The sequence below is a fragment of the Apium graveolens genome, chromosome 8, assembly GCF_009905375.1.
Source record: "Apium graveolens cultivar Ventura chromosome 8, ASM990537v1, whole genome shotgun sequence".
Taxonomy (NCBI): domain Eukaryota; kingdom Viridiplantae; phylum Streptophyta; class Magnoliopsida; order Apiales; family Apiaceae; genus Apium; species Apium graveolens.
In genome coordinates this window covers 66,169,183-66,188,143 of record NC_133654.1, presented here as the reverse complement: position 1 = coordinate 66,188,143, position 18,961 = coordinate 66,169,183, and the positions used below count along the sequence as shown (strand labels likewise).

The following is an 18,961-nucleotide window of genomic DNA, read 5'->3' as shown; positions in this document are numbered from 1 at the left end:
ATTTGCCATTTCTTATAGCTATCTATTTTTCCTTTCAACAACCCCACTAGATTAAGGAGTGTAAGGAGGAGAGAACTTGATATTATAAAAACCTCAAACACAATTTTTTAATAAATGTAAGATATTACAAATATTTTTTTTTATTAGTTACATATTCTCGTCAAGATTGTAATTTAAATTTACTAAACCTAGACAGTGATGACATATTTTCGGGTGGATCATGTAGTTAAATTTCGAGTATTTTTTGAAAATAAGTCAAGTTTTGATTTTGAATTCGGAATAAACTGAAATACGTCAACTCTTTATAACTTTAATTGGTTTAAATATGTAATACACATATAGATAATTTCTTTATAAGCAAATCTATTTTCCTCATTTTATTTAAAAATTAATTTATGTAGATTTTATTTTCATTTTATATTAAAAAGATACGAGATATAATTTTAAACTTGAAATTGATTAATAAATAAACTAATGATCTATTTACTTGGTATGCTTAACCTTATATTTTAAGTAAATTATTTAAAATTAACTTTACAAATATGTGACATTACCTTTGTTTGGAGTTAAATAAAATGTTCATTGTCTGCGACAGTTACATATTACGTCATCATTTATAAACATGCGACAATATGGTGTAATGGTATGAAGATGTACAAGTGAATTGAAAGACTGAACTTCGATTCCTCTAAATGACATTTTTTATATAAATATTAAAAATAGGGGTAAAATAGTCATAATATATAGAATGATATTCCTCTAAATGTATAGAATGATATTTTATATTGAAACAATAATTATAATGCTCTGAAAAAAGTTAACTTGAATTTTATATAAAATAACATTAAGTAAATTTAATAGATAACTAATATGTGTAATTATGAATACGATAAGAAAAAATTAATATATTTTTAATATGTGTAATTAATGACTATTAGGATGTTATTAATTGTCTTAAAATATATATTAATAGAAAAATCTAAAAATAAAATTTTTAAAGAAAAACCTTAAAATGATCAAGTACCTTTCTACTTCTCCTGTATTATAATATATATAGATTTCAAGACACACCTCAGAAATACCATTTGTGTTATGTGTTATTGTTAAATATGTTGGACGTGTAGGAACTTGCAACATTTATGGCTTGCCGTGTTGGAATTAATTAGGGGACCTTTTCTCCGCAAGTGAACTTGACCATTATAACGAGCTTTGATTTCGTGAAATGACTTGCGAAGTAACTTGAGATAATTTAAAAAGAAATGACTTCCAAAGTGGCGAAATTCCTGGCTACTTTGTACGACGAGAGAAACACGATGACAAACATATTTAGGCAGCAACGTTGGTACAAATTTTCACATCAATATTTTCATTCATAGATTAATACTGAATATGTATTCATTTTTTTTTCGCCTTTTAGAGTGAGAGAAGTAATAAAGGATGGTTTAATTTTTTTAATAAAAATTTCTGCAAATTAAATTTAGTTGTGGATATAATATTTTAATCTAATTGATTTTTACAACTTTTATATATTTAAGCTGATTAGGTTTTCATGTTTTATTTTAGTATTTTACATAATAAAATTATATTGATATATGTATAATTAAAAAAATTTAAAATTAATTGAAGTCTAATACTCAAAAAATGAGCTTATTAATTGATTACCTAAAAAATTTCTTAAAAATAATTTAAATGAATTATGTAATACCCCAGACATCTAATTTAGTTATCAAAACAAAAAAAAAAATTCTAGCTAAAACCCTCCAAAACAGTTAAACTACAAGTGTACTCCTCCATTTCTCTATAAATTCCCTCTCATTTCCATCCCTTTTCCCACTTCATCTTACTCTGCATTTCTCTTCTACTTAATCTCTCTCTTTCTCAAATCATGTTGAATTTAGTTTCCATGGCTCAAGAAGAATTTCAAGAATCTGATACTGTTTTCGGAGGTATTGTTGGTTTTTCAGGAGGAAATGATAATACTACTTGCAGCATTTTTGGTTATTCCGGTTACCAAAAATCAGGAAATAATAATAGCTTCAAGAGAAAGATGAAATCAATTCCCATAAACATTATGGAAATTCATTCTGACAGTGAATTTAGATACGAGCACGATGACGATGATGATAGCAATGGTGGTAGAATCACGCCTCCCCACGAGAAAGATGGCATTTTCGGTGTGTAGTGGAGATGGAAAAACTCTCAAGGGGAGGCAAATGTGTGAAATCCGCAATTCCATCCTAAGGCTCACAGGATTCCTTGAAACATAATGGCTTATCGGAAAATATGGGATTAAAAGCAGAGCTAAACACTATCAACTTCTTGGATTTTTCAGTACCTTCCAATTTAGAACCTCTTCGCAAGATAGAATTCAGCAATAATTAGTGGATTTTGAGAATATTAGAGAAATACCTTAAAGAAAAGACAGTTTTCAAAATCATTTTGCAGTAAAAAACCAAAACTAAGATATTTTTTGGATGGGAAGGGAGAAGCATCAAAATCAATTTTTGCCGTATCTGGAGAAAGTATGCGCTATTTATCAGAATTCAGATCTAAATCGCTGGTATGGTCATGATGAGTATAAATCCGTTGAGCATGAAATGTGTATTAGAAAAATAATATAATAATAGCAGCAGTATTGGCAATTTTTAAGGAGATTGAGATTGAAAATTTTTGTCTTAGCAGGAAGGAAAAATATGATGCATTAGTATTACATACAGTAAAACCTCTATAAATTAATATAGTTGGTACCGGAGAATTCTATTAATTTAGAGAGGTATTAATTAATCGATAAATTAATAATTATTAATTTATAGAGAATTTTCGGTAGCAAACAAAATTAACTTTTGATTAAATTTTTATTCACATAAATTTAAATAAAATGAATTGTACAATTTATATTTTATACTTAATTCAATTAATTCAATTAATAACTTCTTAGATTATCCGGGTGAAAATGAATCATGTTCCGAGGTCCAGAGTATAGAAGAGATTGCAAACACCATCCTTGAAAATAGTATTGAAGATGATCTTGAAGACGATAGAACACCGTTGGAGCCGGTTACACGTAAAGAAGCACTCAAGGCATCAAAAATGCTTAATAACTTTTTTATGCAACATGAAAGCACCACACCCGAGATTTTGGATGTAATAAGGAAGATTAGGGATGAGCTTCATGTTGATTTAAATTATATGAAAAAACAAACTACAATTGAATCATATTTTACAAAGATGTAATACCTATATTTTTATGAATATAAGGGAATTATTAATTTATAGTTTTATTGGGACCATATTTTTATACAGGGTTTTCAAAAAAATTATTATCTTATTATCTTATCGAAATTGATCATTTTTTGAACTGGCCCAAGTCGGGACCGGACAAAATTATTAATTTAGAGAGATTATTAATTAATCGAGTATTAATTTACAGAGATTTTACTGTATACATAAGACGAATAATAAACAAATTTAACACCGACCGGATCCTATATTAGGCTAAATGAAAGCCTTTGACCAAAAATTTAGGAAAATGTTATTTTCACAGCAAAATGGGATCAGAAGACGTACCGAAGTGAAGACCGATTAGAGTGCTGAAGTTTCTTAAAGCCTATACATCATCTCAGTTTATGAATATAGATTTGTTACTAGCTCTTTGAACACATACCCTCGTTATTAATCTCAGGGTCGGGGCACCCAAAAACAAATATTCTGGGGCACAAATTTTTTTGTTCGGGGGCATAAATTTTTTCATTCAGGGGCACCACATATGTCAAAAACATATAATGGACAGCTATGGACTAATAATCTGCAAAAACATACATACAGCTATATATTAATGTATTACATTATCGTGTAGACATAAAATTTGCTATTGCCATGATATTAGATGTCCCCAAAGCTATGCACTCATAATCAGCAAGAACTTGCAGAGAGATACTGTAGTATATATAGTATATATTACATATATAGTAACATATAATGTGAATTACTATATTATACATACCAGTAGAAACTCGCAGCATACTGCAGACAATGATACAAGTGGTTTATCAATAAGCTCAATTTTATGGAAGCTTAAAATGAGGAAGATATGGAGTACCATCACGTTCTCGGGTTATGAGATATGTTATGAACTCCTTGGTGCTAATTTCCCTGTATTTCGGTTGATTGCCATCAGACAGGAGCTCTTTTATTGGTCCATATGGCTTCAACATATCTTCAGTACTCGGATAAAAGAAGCTGGCCACAGATATTCTCGGGCCTTCATGTTTTGCTAATACTCTATGATGCATACTCTTGAATCTATCATTTGTTATAAGCTGCATATAAAATGAATACTCGCATAAAATAAAATTAGGTAATACATTTTCCATTATGAGATGTTTGGAATAGAACAGAAGGACGATGAAAAATATATATTACCTGCATTAAATCTCCGATATTAACTAGTAAAGTTCCCTTCACAGGATGTACATCTGTCCATTGGTTTTCATGTAAGATTTGGAAAGCACTGATGTTGTCTTGTAGGAGTATGGTAAGAAAACTCGGATCAGAGTGTTTTGATGTGCCTAAAGTCAGTTGAGGTTGTGGACATGGTGGGTAATAGTGACAAGATATCTTCTGAGTGCAAAAACATCCTAAGCTTGCAAGGTAATCGCTGGTTAGGCCTAAAGCCTCCGATAACAACTCCAATAGTAGGTTCTTCAGGTTTATCAAGCATTCAGCATAATCACACATTGCTCCTCTACAGTAGGACATACAACAACACATCTAGATAACTTAGATACATATTTAAAAGAAAAAAAAATGTTGAAAATACATAGTGACCTGCTGTTCAAGCATTGAGTTTAGTACCCATAGATTTCAAGAAAGGCTGAAGGTACTGTTTGATTCCAATGAATACTCATTACTTTTTATTTGAAATTCTATAACCACCTACAAATTATAATGTTACATGTAAAATTTCATTGACCATTATAATCTGGATGTATATGTAAGTATGTAGTGAAGAAGAGGATAAAAAAAATGTAAATATATTATTTCTCAATGATCAGAGAATATAAATGTAATGTTTACAATATATATATACAAGAGAATGACAACTAGCATAACTAACTTTGATTTTACTAACTATCACTTCTTTGTTTGACTAAAATCTAAAAATATTTTATTTGGTAATGGATTATATTGAAATACAGTATTCATTATTCCAATATTAGTCCTGTTATGTTAAACAATGAATAATCTGTCCTAGAATGAATATAACCATCATCTAAAAGATAAGATTTCAATTTAGCAAATCACCTTCTGGAGGCTTGCCTCAAGCCATATATAGACTTAATCAATCTGCATACCAGATTAGATTCAAAATACCTTTTGTAATAACCTAAAGGTAATTACATATATACTTCTTCCTCTAGTTCTCCATGAAGAAAAGTGTTATTCACATATGGTTGTTCAACTTACAAACCTTTTGCAACAAAAATAACAAACAAGCATCTAACTGTTACCATCTTAGCAACAGGGGCAAAGGTTTTCTGAAAATCTATACCCTCTTGTTGATTAAGCGTGCCTTATCCCTTTCTACCTTACCATTAGCCAAATAATTTATCTTGTAAATAAATTTGCAACCAATAACCCGTTTTTCAGCTGGAAAAAGTACTAACTTCCAAGTGTTATTGTTCTAAAGTGCAGTAAGTTCCTTCTGCATTGGCTCAATCTATTTTAGATTAGAAACTTCTTGATAAAAATGAGTGGGTTCCACTATCATGAAAGAATTAGCGATAAATATTTTATGACTAAGATCTTGTGAAGGTTGTGACATGTAATTACAAAAAGTGGCTCTTTGAATGTTTTGTAGGAATATGATAATTAGTACACCATTGTGGCCTGACATTTACTCTGGTAGATTATCTTGTAATTGGAAAACAATTTGTCCAATTCAAAAGGATTATTTCCAAATGATACTGCATTGGTTATCAGACCTTGTAGAATGAACATGTAAAGATTATTGCTCAAGAATAGGTGAATGAATGTCAAAAGTAATTGATGTGCTAGTATTGTCAATAGAAGAAGATGTAGGAGAAACTACATCAGGACTTGACACACAAGGATCAAGACTTGATACAAAATTATCAGGATTTGATACAAAATTATCAGGATTTGACACAATATTAGAATGTGGTAAAATTACCCTAGTATCAGTAAATGTATAAGGTAGTTTTTTTTAATATACTGTAGAATCATCAACAAACTAATATTGAATAACCGACTGATTAGAAGGCTCAAGGCACAACTGATGTGGTATTTTTCTAATATAGGAAAATATGTTCATGGAAAACTACATTTGTTCTAACAAATACAGAACGAGTCTCCAAATCTAGGTGCAAGTTTCTCTGAAAAATGAATGGAAGCATAACACAGAGGCAACCAAAGATTTTTAAAATAGAATAATCTGGTGTTTTGTAATGTAGAAGTTTAAAAGGTGTTTTGTAATCAAGAATAGGTTGGTAACCTATTTATGAGGTATGTTACAGTAAAAATACAATCCGCCCAATATTTTACAGGTAAATCAAATTGAAATCTGAATGGCCTTGCCATTTTCAACATTTGTTTGTGTTTCCTTTCTAACCTAGCATTTTGCTGAGGTGTGTAAGGACATGAAGTTTGTTAGGTAATTCTCAAAGACTATAAAAGAGTACGAAAATACTGATTTATAAATTATGAACCATAATTAGATCTAATGGTTTTAACAGACACATGAAACTGATTTTGAACACAAGAGGGAAAATCTCTGAATATAGAAAAAACTTGTTATTTATTAGGCATGAGAAACACCCAAGTAGCTCAACTATGGTCATCAGCAATAGTAAAAAAATATTTAGCTCCTTTGATAAAAGCTACACTATATGGACCCCAAACATCAAGGTGAAGTAAATCAAAATTTGCAACAACATAAGAATCACTATGCTGATGAAAAGAAGGTTTATATTGTTTAGATAATGGACAAACTGGACAATCTTTATTACAAGATTCAGAAACATTTTCTAAAAAAGAAAATGTTGAAGTATAATATTGAAGTATGGCCTAATTTAAGGTTCCAAAGTTTAGACAAGGAAGATTTTGAGTTAGCAACAACAGTATGTGCAGTGGCACCATGTATTGAACTTGCTAGAAGAGAAGAATATGTGCTGGATCATTGGATGTAAGATAACACAAATCACAATGGGAATTTTTATTAGCTAGGACCTTCTGTTACTTCTGGTCCGAAAAAAAACACAGCGAGTTGTAGAGAATGTAACAATATAATTAGTGTCTTGAGTCAGTTTGGAGACAAAAGAAAGATTGCAACTAAATTCGGAATGAATATGACATGAAACAAAGTTAAAGAATGATTTAATTTGATTTTTCCAAACTTTAGTAACTGATAAGACTTGTTTATTAGGCAAAGCCACGAGAAAGAGTTTGTGACAAAAACTGAATATTAGTGAAAATATTATATTGCAACCACTACGCCATAAGTATGCTACTGGAATGCATGTAACTATATTAGGTAAAAAAAAATTGTCCTATTGTAACACCTCTCCGTTAGTGTTACAAAAGGTATAAAACTAGTGTTGCACAAAAATGCCGGTGTTGCACAACATGTAACACCTACATTAGTTGCTATCTTAATTTTTAAAAATATTCAAGTGAAAATATTATCATAAGTTAATATTAAAATTATATTCTGATTTATTGGTGGATGAAAAATGTAACAAATGATATTAAAAGTGAAAATGTAACAAATATTAATTAATGGGTTGAGGCTTGTTTTTAAAATTAGGGTTTTAATTTTGAGTTCAAAATAGGGGTTTGTTCAATTTTGAGTTCAATTGGGGTTTTATTTACTTGAAATTCAACTAATCGGTTTCTATTTTTTTTTGCAGGGCTTCTTTAGAACTTTGATTTCAGTTATTTTAACTCTCTTTCTTTATTTCAATTAATTAGATTATTTAGTTATTTGTTTTCATTTTGTACAGTCTAACAAATTATCCTTTTTGCAGCTTATGACCATGTTTCCTATTTCTGGTGTGTTCATAGGTGCATGAATGATGTTAATGAGTCTCATTGTCCAACTTGTAGGCATCCATATCAATTTTGCAACTGGAGAAACTGGTTGAAAATTGTAAGTTTTGTTTTTAATATTAACAGCTAACTGTGCTATGTATGTATGCTAAATATATGAAGCTCAAATATGGTGTATATACTTTATCAAATTTATTCGTGCATAGTGTTTTTGCTAACTTTATGATTGTTTTTGCTTCAACATTCAACATGTGTACACTCTTCTGAAGCAACTGCCTCATACACAAAATGTACTTTGATCGCTAGAGGAGAAATCTTGGGTACTAATCGGCCTGTAATTCTACATTTACATATCATGTTTAACTGTTTGTAAATGTCTTGAATTACTAACATTTTTGTAACTAAAATACAGAGGATTGAGATGCGTCTGGTTTACATTCCATGTTCCTTTGTATATTATATAGGAACTTGAAAATAACTGTTTGATGATGTCTTTAAGCTCAATTTATGCATTTTGACCTAGGATAGGAACATTGACCTGGGATAGAAACTCTATGCCGGAATGTTTACGGCTTTTGATATTAGATGTTTGACTTTTACTATTTGGCAAGTAACGAAGACTTTACGGAGCAGAATCAGCAGTTCTAGAAGGCACTTTGGGCCTTCAGCTCAACTACACAGCAGCAAGCTCAGCCTGCTACAGTTGAGTGAATAGTTTCCATGGAGTAGTCTCGTTATGCATTCAATTTATATCCTCTGTTTTGATTATATCTACTGACACTTCTTCAGTTTATATGCCATGGTATATCCTACTCTACTTTTATATCTACTATTTTATTTGATTTGCCTGTAAAGTTTTGGACTTTTACTGATTATGTTGGTGGGTTTTGAATCTTGGTTTCTGATGATTAAAGTTCGATTAGGCTAGTGTTGTCTGGGGGTTGATGTACAGATTTAATTGGAACATAATTGATTATCTCAATGTAACTAATTGACTTGTATATTCAATTTGCTGAATTTAGAAGTTAAGAATACTAAAGATGCTACCTTTAACTTCACAAATGAATGAATATGCCTTTCGTATGGATGTACTAGACCCTGGTTGTCATTGCTTACCTTGGTGTTTAGGTTACCAAGTTGCAGGAGAACTGTCATTGCGTGTGCAACAACTTAATGTTTGTTGTGAAACCAAGACTAAGGTCTGAACCTTATTTTAATTTTTCTTGCCTCTTTATTCAAGTGTGCTGTGTATATTTTTCTTGCTCCATTCAGTAAATATTCTGCAATTCTGAATATTGCTGTGTTTATTCAATTGCTTGCATCCGTTTGAATGTTTCTTGTTTTTTTATATGTTCTGATCATAACCTTAATTGACCTCACAATTTTTTTTGAATTGTCTTCCCACTTGTATATCATATTACGTTGGCTTCATCTGTCAACATCTTTATAGGATAATGTCTTTGTCACTGTGGTTGCTTCTATTCAATATTTATGCCTACTATAAGCTTTCAAACACTACATCACAGATCCAAGCTTATTATTTAACGTTATGATGTTTATGTTACCATAAATATCAATTTTTGCTAAAGGGAAACTGATTTTTTTAATGTGTGAAGTTAGTCGAATTCGTACATTATTTATATAAGAACTCAAAGCCCTGGAAATATTTAACATGGATTTTCTGTATAGTACAAGAATCTTGTATTGAGCCACGTGCTACTATGTTATTAGTTGACATTTTTTTGTTGTTAATTTATTATCGCTGAAGCTACGGAATATAGTTGTTTGCTCTAAAATTCTAAAGTGAACATTGTAGTAATAAATATTGCTGAGAGATAAGAACATAAGATAAACTTATGAACTTCAACTAGATTCTTAGCAAAGCGTTATGTATTAAAATCATCAGCAAAAGAACCCTTTTACCTTATTATGTATTATTAGTTTTCAAATCTATGAGTGCAGTAACAGCAATTCACTAAATCAACTAAGGTTGATTCTCACGTAGTCAAACGTAAGCCCGTCAATGGAGGCTTTGGTTTTTTAAATTTAAAAGTGACTGATTCCTCATGTCATATCCTAAATTAACTTCCAACTGTGCCATTTTAATACCAAATCAACTTTTATTGATTGTTAAGAAATTTGGTGTGACTTGTATACATGAGCAAGGAATGGTGAATGAGGGAGAACAAGTATCTCTCTGCCTGGTTATTTTGTATCAAGATCAGGAAAGTGTGGAAAGGCAAAAAGTGATTTTCTCCCTGGTTATTTTGTATAATTTCATATCCAAGAATAGTCGAAGAGTAGTTTTTTCCTATCCAAAGATAACTTGGATGTTATGTTATTGTACTTTGGTCGCCATTGGCGTTGGGGATGGTTTGGAGAATTTACTGTTATGTAGTTATTTCGTTTGCAGAGCTGAGACTCTTATGTACGCAACTTTGATGTTTTTGTTGATTATGGATTGTTCTCAAAACAAACCTTATATTTCAAAAATGTTTATAATAACTGTTATATTTGCTTGTTCTGACATAATATTTGTCTACATTTAATGTTACATTATATATGTTACTAGTGTTACAATAGATAAAAAGACTGTTACAATACACATATTCCAGTATTTCCTAACTAAAAACTGGTATTACAATAGATAAAATCTACTGTTACAATAGGCAATGTGGGACCCACAGGCGGGGTCCACGTGAGACCACGTGGCACCGGTGGTCCCACTTATACAATCTTGATCAAGCTATTGTATCACTCATTTTGCATTACATTTGGGCATGTTAGTATTACACTAGGTGCCTATTGTAACGTTTTCCTCTATGTTACAATAGATCAGTGAAGTGTTACATTAGGGTGTCTATTATCATGCTCGTATACGTAACGCCTCTGGTGTTACAATAGACCTATTGTAACGCTTTTTGGGCCTATTATAACACCATTTAGGCATTACAATAGCCCACTTATGGCGTAGTGAACACATATGACTAGAGGCTCTAATATCTATAATCCATGTTGTAGAAAGATCAGTTTGAACGTAAGCATGAAAGCCATATGCCATACCTTCTATGTAATGGATCTGATCTTCAGGAGAAGTCAAATTCCATTTTTTGTGCATCATCATGAGCATTAAATTGTTCATATGAGACATTTGAGACCCATAGTAGGACCTGGATTTGAATTCATAGAAGAATTACCATAGTGATTAACATTCTGCACAACACTAAAGCACCAGTATTAGCACGAATTGCATTTTTTTGCATATTTTGAGGAATTTTCCTCAAACCAATGTGGACATTCTGAGTAGTCTGCATTGTCTGAAATTGTTTCCCTCTTCCTTTCTTCTTATCAGGATAACCTATCAGCTTGAAACATTTCTCTCTGGTATGTCCCTCCTTGTTAAAGTAAGAACATTTAAGCCCACTCTTATTTTTATGAAATTCAATACCTATAACATGCTTACCAGACTGTCTTATTTTGGTATATCCTGATGAAACTTTAGCATTTCCAACAAAAAGAATTAGGTATGTGACTACCCTGCTTTTGTTTCTCATCTTGCTTAATCAAGAAAAATGCATGAGAAATGGATGGCAGATGATTCATCATAAGAATTTGTCCCCTAGCAATACGGTAGCTATCATCAGCCCCATAAAAATTGTAACGACTTCTTTTTCTATTCTCTTTCAACCTCCAACTTGTGATCTCCACAAGTACATCCATACTTACAAACAGAAACAGCCACCAATGCTGCATACTCATCTCATAGGTTCTTAATTTTGTGATAATAAATCTATATAAACTTATATCATTTTTCTAGAGCACGTGAATCCTTCAATAGTTGACAAAAATGATGACCATTAATACTAAAAAATTGGTCATATAACTCATCCCAAATCTCTTTAGCAGTTCTGACAAAATCCATACCATTACTAAATTCTTCAGAAACAGTATTAATAATCCAACTAATTATCAGATAAGTGGATTTTATATCTACTTGGAACTCTTCATTACAAGCTTAAGTTGGTGTTTTGGACTCAATTTGTTGGCACTTTTGATATGTTTTTGTGTTATTGCATTTCAGGAATCAGTTAAATGAAGAAAGGAGCTTTTCAAAAAAATATGCTGAAAAGAGATCAAAATTGGAAGTCTAGGCCATTCTCAATTTATATAGAATCTCTTTAGCTTCACTTGGGCATTTGAATCGCCTAATTCTGACGAGCAGAACTCAAGATACGGCCAAAAGAAAAATTGTCAGAAAATTTCCAAAAGGCTGGCGCGGCCGCGCCAGAACCAGCGCGGCCGCGCCAGAACCAGCGCGCCCGAGCTCCAGAAATCACTATTCCAGCGCGGCCGCGCCCGAAAGTAGCGCTATGAGTTCGGTTATGAACTAATCGTTATCGTGGGGTGATAACGGATTTACTTATGGATTTCTATAGGTAATTATTTTGATATCTTAGTGTGCGGCGATTAATTAATATCCTAGTATTGGTTGTGCTTATTCATCTTATGTGCGTAGCTAACATATAAGATAGCGTGTTAATCTATATTAAAGCGAAAGTGAATATAGAGGTTTAGAATTTGCCATACTAGCATAGGTTCATGTATTTATTATGCATGATTCGTAGGTAATTTTAACCATCTTACTTGCCCTATGTAATCACGATATATAGATAACTTGTTCATTAAACCTTTATGTTGTCAAATTCTATAGACATATATAGGATCCCGACATAATTGGTGTCTATTTAGCTTCTATCTCTTTTGTGGATGTCTGGTAGTAGGGTATTCATACAACGAAAGTTGGCGTTTACTAGTTTCGTGTTATCTGATTAGTTGTCATCACCATTGCATGCTAAGGTTAAAAATAATGACTTTGAATGAAGTATTTAATGAAGTTAGAATTTCATGTTTGTCTCATATTGTGAATTTCATCACTTTTATTCTTAGTTAATTGCATATTAGTTTAATCTTAGTTATAAATATCTCAACTTGTTATTGTCTTAGCATTGAGCGATAGTCATACCATTGTTGCATAGGTGCATAATCTAAAGTTAACTAAAAAGAGTCTCTATGGGAACGAATCCGATTTATATATTATACTACTTGTGAACGCATATATTTGCGTGTAATTTTAGCGCGTATTTTCGCCCTAACATTATCGTATCATGATTATCATATCATTAACTCTATCCCATTGTGCTTTCAAGACAGATGTATCATCAGGTTTTGTATAAGTTCCACGAATGTTTTGTTTTTCGATCATTTAGTTTAATAAAAAAATACTTATCACTAATAAGTAACCAATTTTTTAAATAAATCTGCCCTTTTCAACTAATACACTTATCTTATTTAACTTTTCAACTAAAACTACTTAGTTTTCAAGAAATATCACGTGCAAGTTTATTTACTAAAATAGAAATAATAATATTGTTAATGTTAATAAATATCCACTTACCTTTTTCAACTGTAATACATTATTTTTTATAATTTTTCCAACCTAATTCCCATAATATCCAAAAATAACAATGTAACATGGACAATTCTATTTAGTAACTTAAGATAAAAATATTATATTTATTTTTATCAACTAAACTCGTTATCAATTCAAATCAATGATAAATTATTAAAAATTTAAATTTAAAATAAATTAAAAAAATATCGAATATTAAAGAAATACGTGCATTTTGCAGGATTCCAAGCTAATAATATTTAATAGCAATATAAAAAAAGCTAAACTATTTTAATCATGCATGATAGAATAATAACATATATATACTCTTTATCAACAAGCGAAGTATTACAGCATAAAGGTCCGGTGTATTGAAATACCAAATTTTTGTACTCACTTGATAATTATAAAACGATTTTTTTAATTTTATATTATTAAATTTCAACTATTTACACAACTTGACTTCTTTAGACTCTATTTTTTATTAGTTAGTTTTCATCATGTTAACATATACAATATTATTATTATTGAATAACATAGATAGTTCGTTTTTCCTGTGATTTCTTATTAACTCTGATTTTGGTCTGGATTCACTTATATTTCTCTAATTTCTCTTGTGTTGCGACTTCTTTGGACGATTTCTTTTATGTTGCTCTGTTTTGGATTCTCTTGGAATTTTTTGCTTGTTTTGGATTCATGATTCAAGCTTTTGATTATTTTGGATTCATGATTCTGTTTTTGGATTTTTTGGATATTCTTGTTTTCGATGTTGCAGCTTTGGGTTGTTTAGTTTCGTGGCTCCGTTTTTTGTTTGACAAACTTTCGATTCACCATCGTGAGTTTGAGGGTGGATGATAACATATAAAATATTATTATTATTAAATAATTTTATTATTATAATAGTAGTTTATTGTTGGGATGTTTTCCTTTATCTTTGTTTACTTGCCGGCTATGTAAAGTATCATTCTCTTGTAATTGATAGCAAGTCATGTAATAATAATAAAGCTCTACTTTTTCTTCTTCCCTCTATATTTTATCACATCCAAACATTCATTTACTTTTACTAAACACATAAATATTTTTAAGAAGTGATATTTAACAAATTATATTGAAAAAGATAAATATTTTAATTTGACTTATAAAGAAGAATCGCGACTTAATGATCGTTACACGTAAACAGAACAAACATATAAAGACTAACAAATAGGGTCGAGCATTCGGCCGGTTCAGTCCAAAACCGCACTGAACCGAATAGACCGAAAAATCGAATTATCATATTTTCTTGGACCGAACCGGACCGAAATTGTATAATGGACTAAACCGAACCGAAATAATTCGGTTCGATCCGGTTTTGTACTGAACCGACCGAATTTTTTGAATAAAATAAAATTGTATTAAAATATTAAAACGAAATTTATAAAATTTAAAATATAATTAAAGTAAAGTGATATGTAGTTAACTAGGAGTGTATAAATACAACTACCAATTATAATTTATGATCATAATTTTTAAAATATATGTAAAATATATATAATATAAAATTATAGTATTTATGATTTGGTCTATTCGGTCTATTCGGTCCGGACCGAAATATCTTTTATAAGAACCGGACCGGACCGAATTTTAATCCGATCACGGAATAGGCCGAATTTCTGAAAAATCATGACTGAACCGAACCGAACCGAATAAGCACGGTTCAATTCGGTTTTCGGTTTCGCTTCGGTTTTGCTCAGCCCTACTAATAAGTTAAAAAATTACACATACCTCAAAATTGAAGGCAATCCATCACAGTTAACTATGCCGTCATCGAAATCACAAGTAACAGTATCCCTCCACTGTCCAATCTTAGTAACAAAAAGATCTAGAGTGCTGTAATACTTGACTTTGCGTTTAAGATCGCGAGTATAAAACTCCATTTTCAACTCCTTTGGCTGTTCATGAAATTGCCTGCCGCGTTCCAGAACACCATCTGTGACAGCGTCTGGTATTCCATGCTTAGTAATCCGAAAAAATCCCCAGTTCTCGCATGCTTCACGAATTTCAGCCACAATCTCAGCTCGTCGGTTCGCATCTTCAAACCCCTCCAGGCTAACCACTGGCAAGTCTAGCTGAACATCTGTCTTTGGCAACTTGTCTTGTGGATGAATAAAGAAGTTTGGAATTTTCGAAACACCAGAATCAACAAGCCATTTAACTCCAGCTTTAGTGTCGTCAAACTCCTTAATTTCTTTAAGTGCATCATAATCAGAGGTCTGCTTATTTGTAATCTCCATGGCAAATGACAAACTCAGCTTAACCAAAATAACTGTATAACTAATCTGATAATCCGAACAATGAACTTGTTCTATTTGGAGATACTTCCTCTGATTCTGCCTTATATTTTCTTTTCGCATAATATCACATGTGTTTATAAAATATATTTATTAAATAAAAATGTTGACAACTGGAGCTTCACGGAAACTTCATCCAAGAATAAAATACACTTCCTCTTTAATGCTTTGACTCATGCGAATATTTATCATGTTTGCGTAGGTGTTTCACTAATTTCAGAGGAAAAAACAAAGTGTTACTATATGAAAGTGATAATTTTACAAATTATTATTAAATCTTATTTAAAAGAATTTGAAAAATAATTTATGGAAAACTCTTTCACCTCAAAATAATAAAAAAAAAATCAAAACATACTACCAATTAGGATTATATCAATTATCATATTTCTGATATCATTAGTATGTAAGGTTGAAGGTGATATATTGAGTGAGCTTTAGTTGTATTAGATATATATGTGATATTTTGAACTTTTCTTCTGCACTATGCTAAAAATAAAACGTGCTCATTTGATATAGTCTACTGGAGCAGGTGGATGAGATGATGTTAGTTCACGGTGGTAGACAAACTGAATTGATCTCATTCAGACTCCATATAATAAAATAGTATTAGTTCTATTGTCATGCAATGTACGGTATGTTTCATATAATATTTATATAAAAATAATTTCTCATTTTTTTAAATCTTTTATCTTCTTTCACAAAATGTCAATGTTAATGTTATATGATGATCAACTCATACTCGTTTTTATTCAACATTAATATTAAATGGTCAATTAAAGTATCGAACCTTTGTCTCTTTGCTTAATAATACAATTTAGAGTTTATGAAATCATAATTCTATCCCCGACTATCGTACTATATTAACTCTTTTACACTAACTATATATAGGATCTAATTGATCTCGAGTTTAACCAAACAAAGTATGTTAAACACATTATCGAGCTCGAGTTTAACCAAACAAAGTATGTTAAACACATTATCGAGTTGATACGAACTCAAACTCAAACGCCACTTTCAATGAACATGGCTTAAAATGTTTCTCAACAACTTAAGTCTTATCATTTTAAGCAAGTTAGAGTGAGTTTCAACAATATTAATTGATTAATAAAATAATTGAATTTGGCTATACTGAATCGGAAAAATTAACTCAAAATTAAATTGGAATTTGATAAACAAAAGCCCGACTCAAATAAATCCATTTAATTTTAATTATCGAGAATAAACAACTAGTCAAATTTAATTTAATAGCTGCGGATTAGTTAGTAAACTTATCGAGTAATATGTTTGACTACGAGAATAAACAACTTGTCAAATTTAATTTAATTTTACTATAATCATATTACATGACTAATGGAGTCATCGAAACATTTTATGATGATCACTAAAACAAATTTAGTGAATTACGGCAGAAAACTTACCACCAAAAAATTGTGTACACCAATTTTTTAATTGTGACGAATTTTAGTATAAAATTTTTGTCATGAATGACCATAATTTTTGTAGTGGATGCACTCGACTCGTAAATACTTATTAGGAGTAAATGATAAGACATGCAGATCTATTGTTGTTCAATTGGTCCCAAGGTAAAAATGCATGTCTGGATGTGACTCGTATTTCTCCTTTTGCTGGTGGGGGAGTGAGTTCATAGGCTCCTGGGGTGGCGTTGCTAAATGCGGTTGAAAAGAAAAAAATGGAAGTATTCAAGGATTTGCGCTGACCATGGTTATTCGTTCATCCCCTTTGCCTTCTCTACTTTTGGGGAACTAGACACAGAAGCGTTGGATGTTCTCTCGCGTCTCAAGACTCTTTCCAATATTCTCTCTAATAATGCTAAGAGTGGTGTTTTTCTTTTTCATAGTTTAAGCTTTTGTTTTCAGAAAGGGGTGGGAGCGCAACTTTTGTCTCGACTCCCTTCTAATTTTTCGAGTTAAATTACTCCAATTCATTACTGAAAATACCAAAAGTTAATGTTTTCTTTTAAAAATTCAGACTCCATTTAATAAAATAGTATTAGTTCTATTGTCATGCAATGTACGGTATGTTTCATATAATATTTATATAAAAATAATTTCTCAATTTTTTAAATCTTTTATCTTCTTTCACAAAATATCAATTTTAATGTTATATGATGATCAACTCATACTCGTTTTTATTCAACATTAATATTAAATTGGTCAATTAAAGTATCGAACCTTTGTCTCTTTGCTTAATAATACAATTTAGAGTTTATGAAATCATAATTCTATGCCCGACTATCGTACTATATTAACTCTTTTACACTAACTATATATAGGATCTAATTGATCTCGAGTTTAACCAAACAAAGTATGTTAAACACATTATCGAGCTCGAGTTTAACCAAACAAAGTATGTTAAACACATTATCGAGTTGATACGAACTCAAACTCAAACGCCACTTTCAATGAACATGGCTTAAAATGTTTCTCAACAACTTAAGTCTTATCATTTTAAGCAAGTTAGAATGAGTTTCAACAATATTAATTGATTAATAAAATAATTGAATTTGGCTATACTGAATCAGAAAAATTAACTCAAAATTAAATTGGAATTTGATAAACAAAAGCCCGACTCAATTAAATCCATTTAATTTTAATTATCGAGAATAAACAACTAGTCAAATTTAATTTAATAGCTGCAGATTAGTTAGTAAACTTATCGAGTAATATGTTTGACTACGAGAATAAACAACTTGTCAAATTTAATTTAATTTTACTATAATCATATTACATGACTAATGGAGTCATCGAAACATTTTATGATGATCACTAAAACAAATTTAGTGAATTACGGCAGAAAACTTACCACCAAAAAATTATGTACACCAATTTTTTAATTGTGACGAATTTTAGTATAAAATTTTTGTCATGAATGACCATAATTTTTGTAGTGGATGCACTCGACTCGTAAATACTTATTAGGAGTAAATGATAAGACATGCAGATCTATTGTTGTTCAATTGGTCCCAAGGTAAAAATGCATGTCTGGATGTGACTCGTATTTCTCCTTTTGCTGGTGGGGGAGTGAGTTCATAGGCTCCTGGGGTGGCGTTGCTAAATGCGGTTGAAAAGAAAAAATGGAAGTATTCAAGGATTTG

The 18,961-nt window shown here is 30.8% G+C and overlaps 1 protein-coding gene across 1 annotated transcript; it reads right to left on the bottom strand.

Annotated features, from left to right (window-relative positions):
* Positions 1 to 3,851: 3,851 nt before the first annotated feature.
* LOC141678687 (1-aminocyclopropane-1-carboxylate oxidase homolog 11-like) lies at positions 3,852 to 15,994 on the bottom strand. Its single transcript, XM_074485045.1, has 3 exons — positions 15,281 to 15,994; positions 4,423 to 4,744; positions 3,852 to 4,319 (listed from the first exon to the last, which is right to left on the bottom strand). Exons 1-3 carry the CDS (start codon positions 15,907 to 15,909, stop codon positions 4,065 to 4,067), a joined length of 1,206 nt encoding a protein of 401 aa, XP_074341146.1. The 5' UTR covers positions 15,910 to 15,994; the 3' UTR covers positions 3,852 to 4,064.
* Positions 15,995 to 18,961: the final 2,967 nt, after the last annotated feature.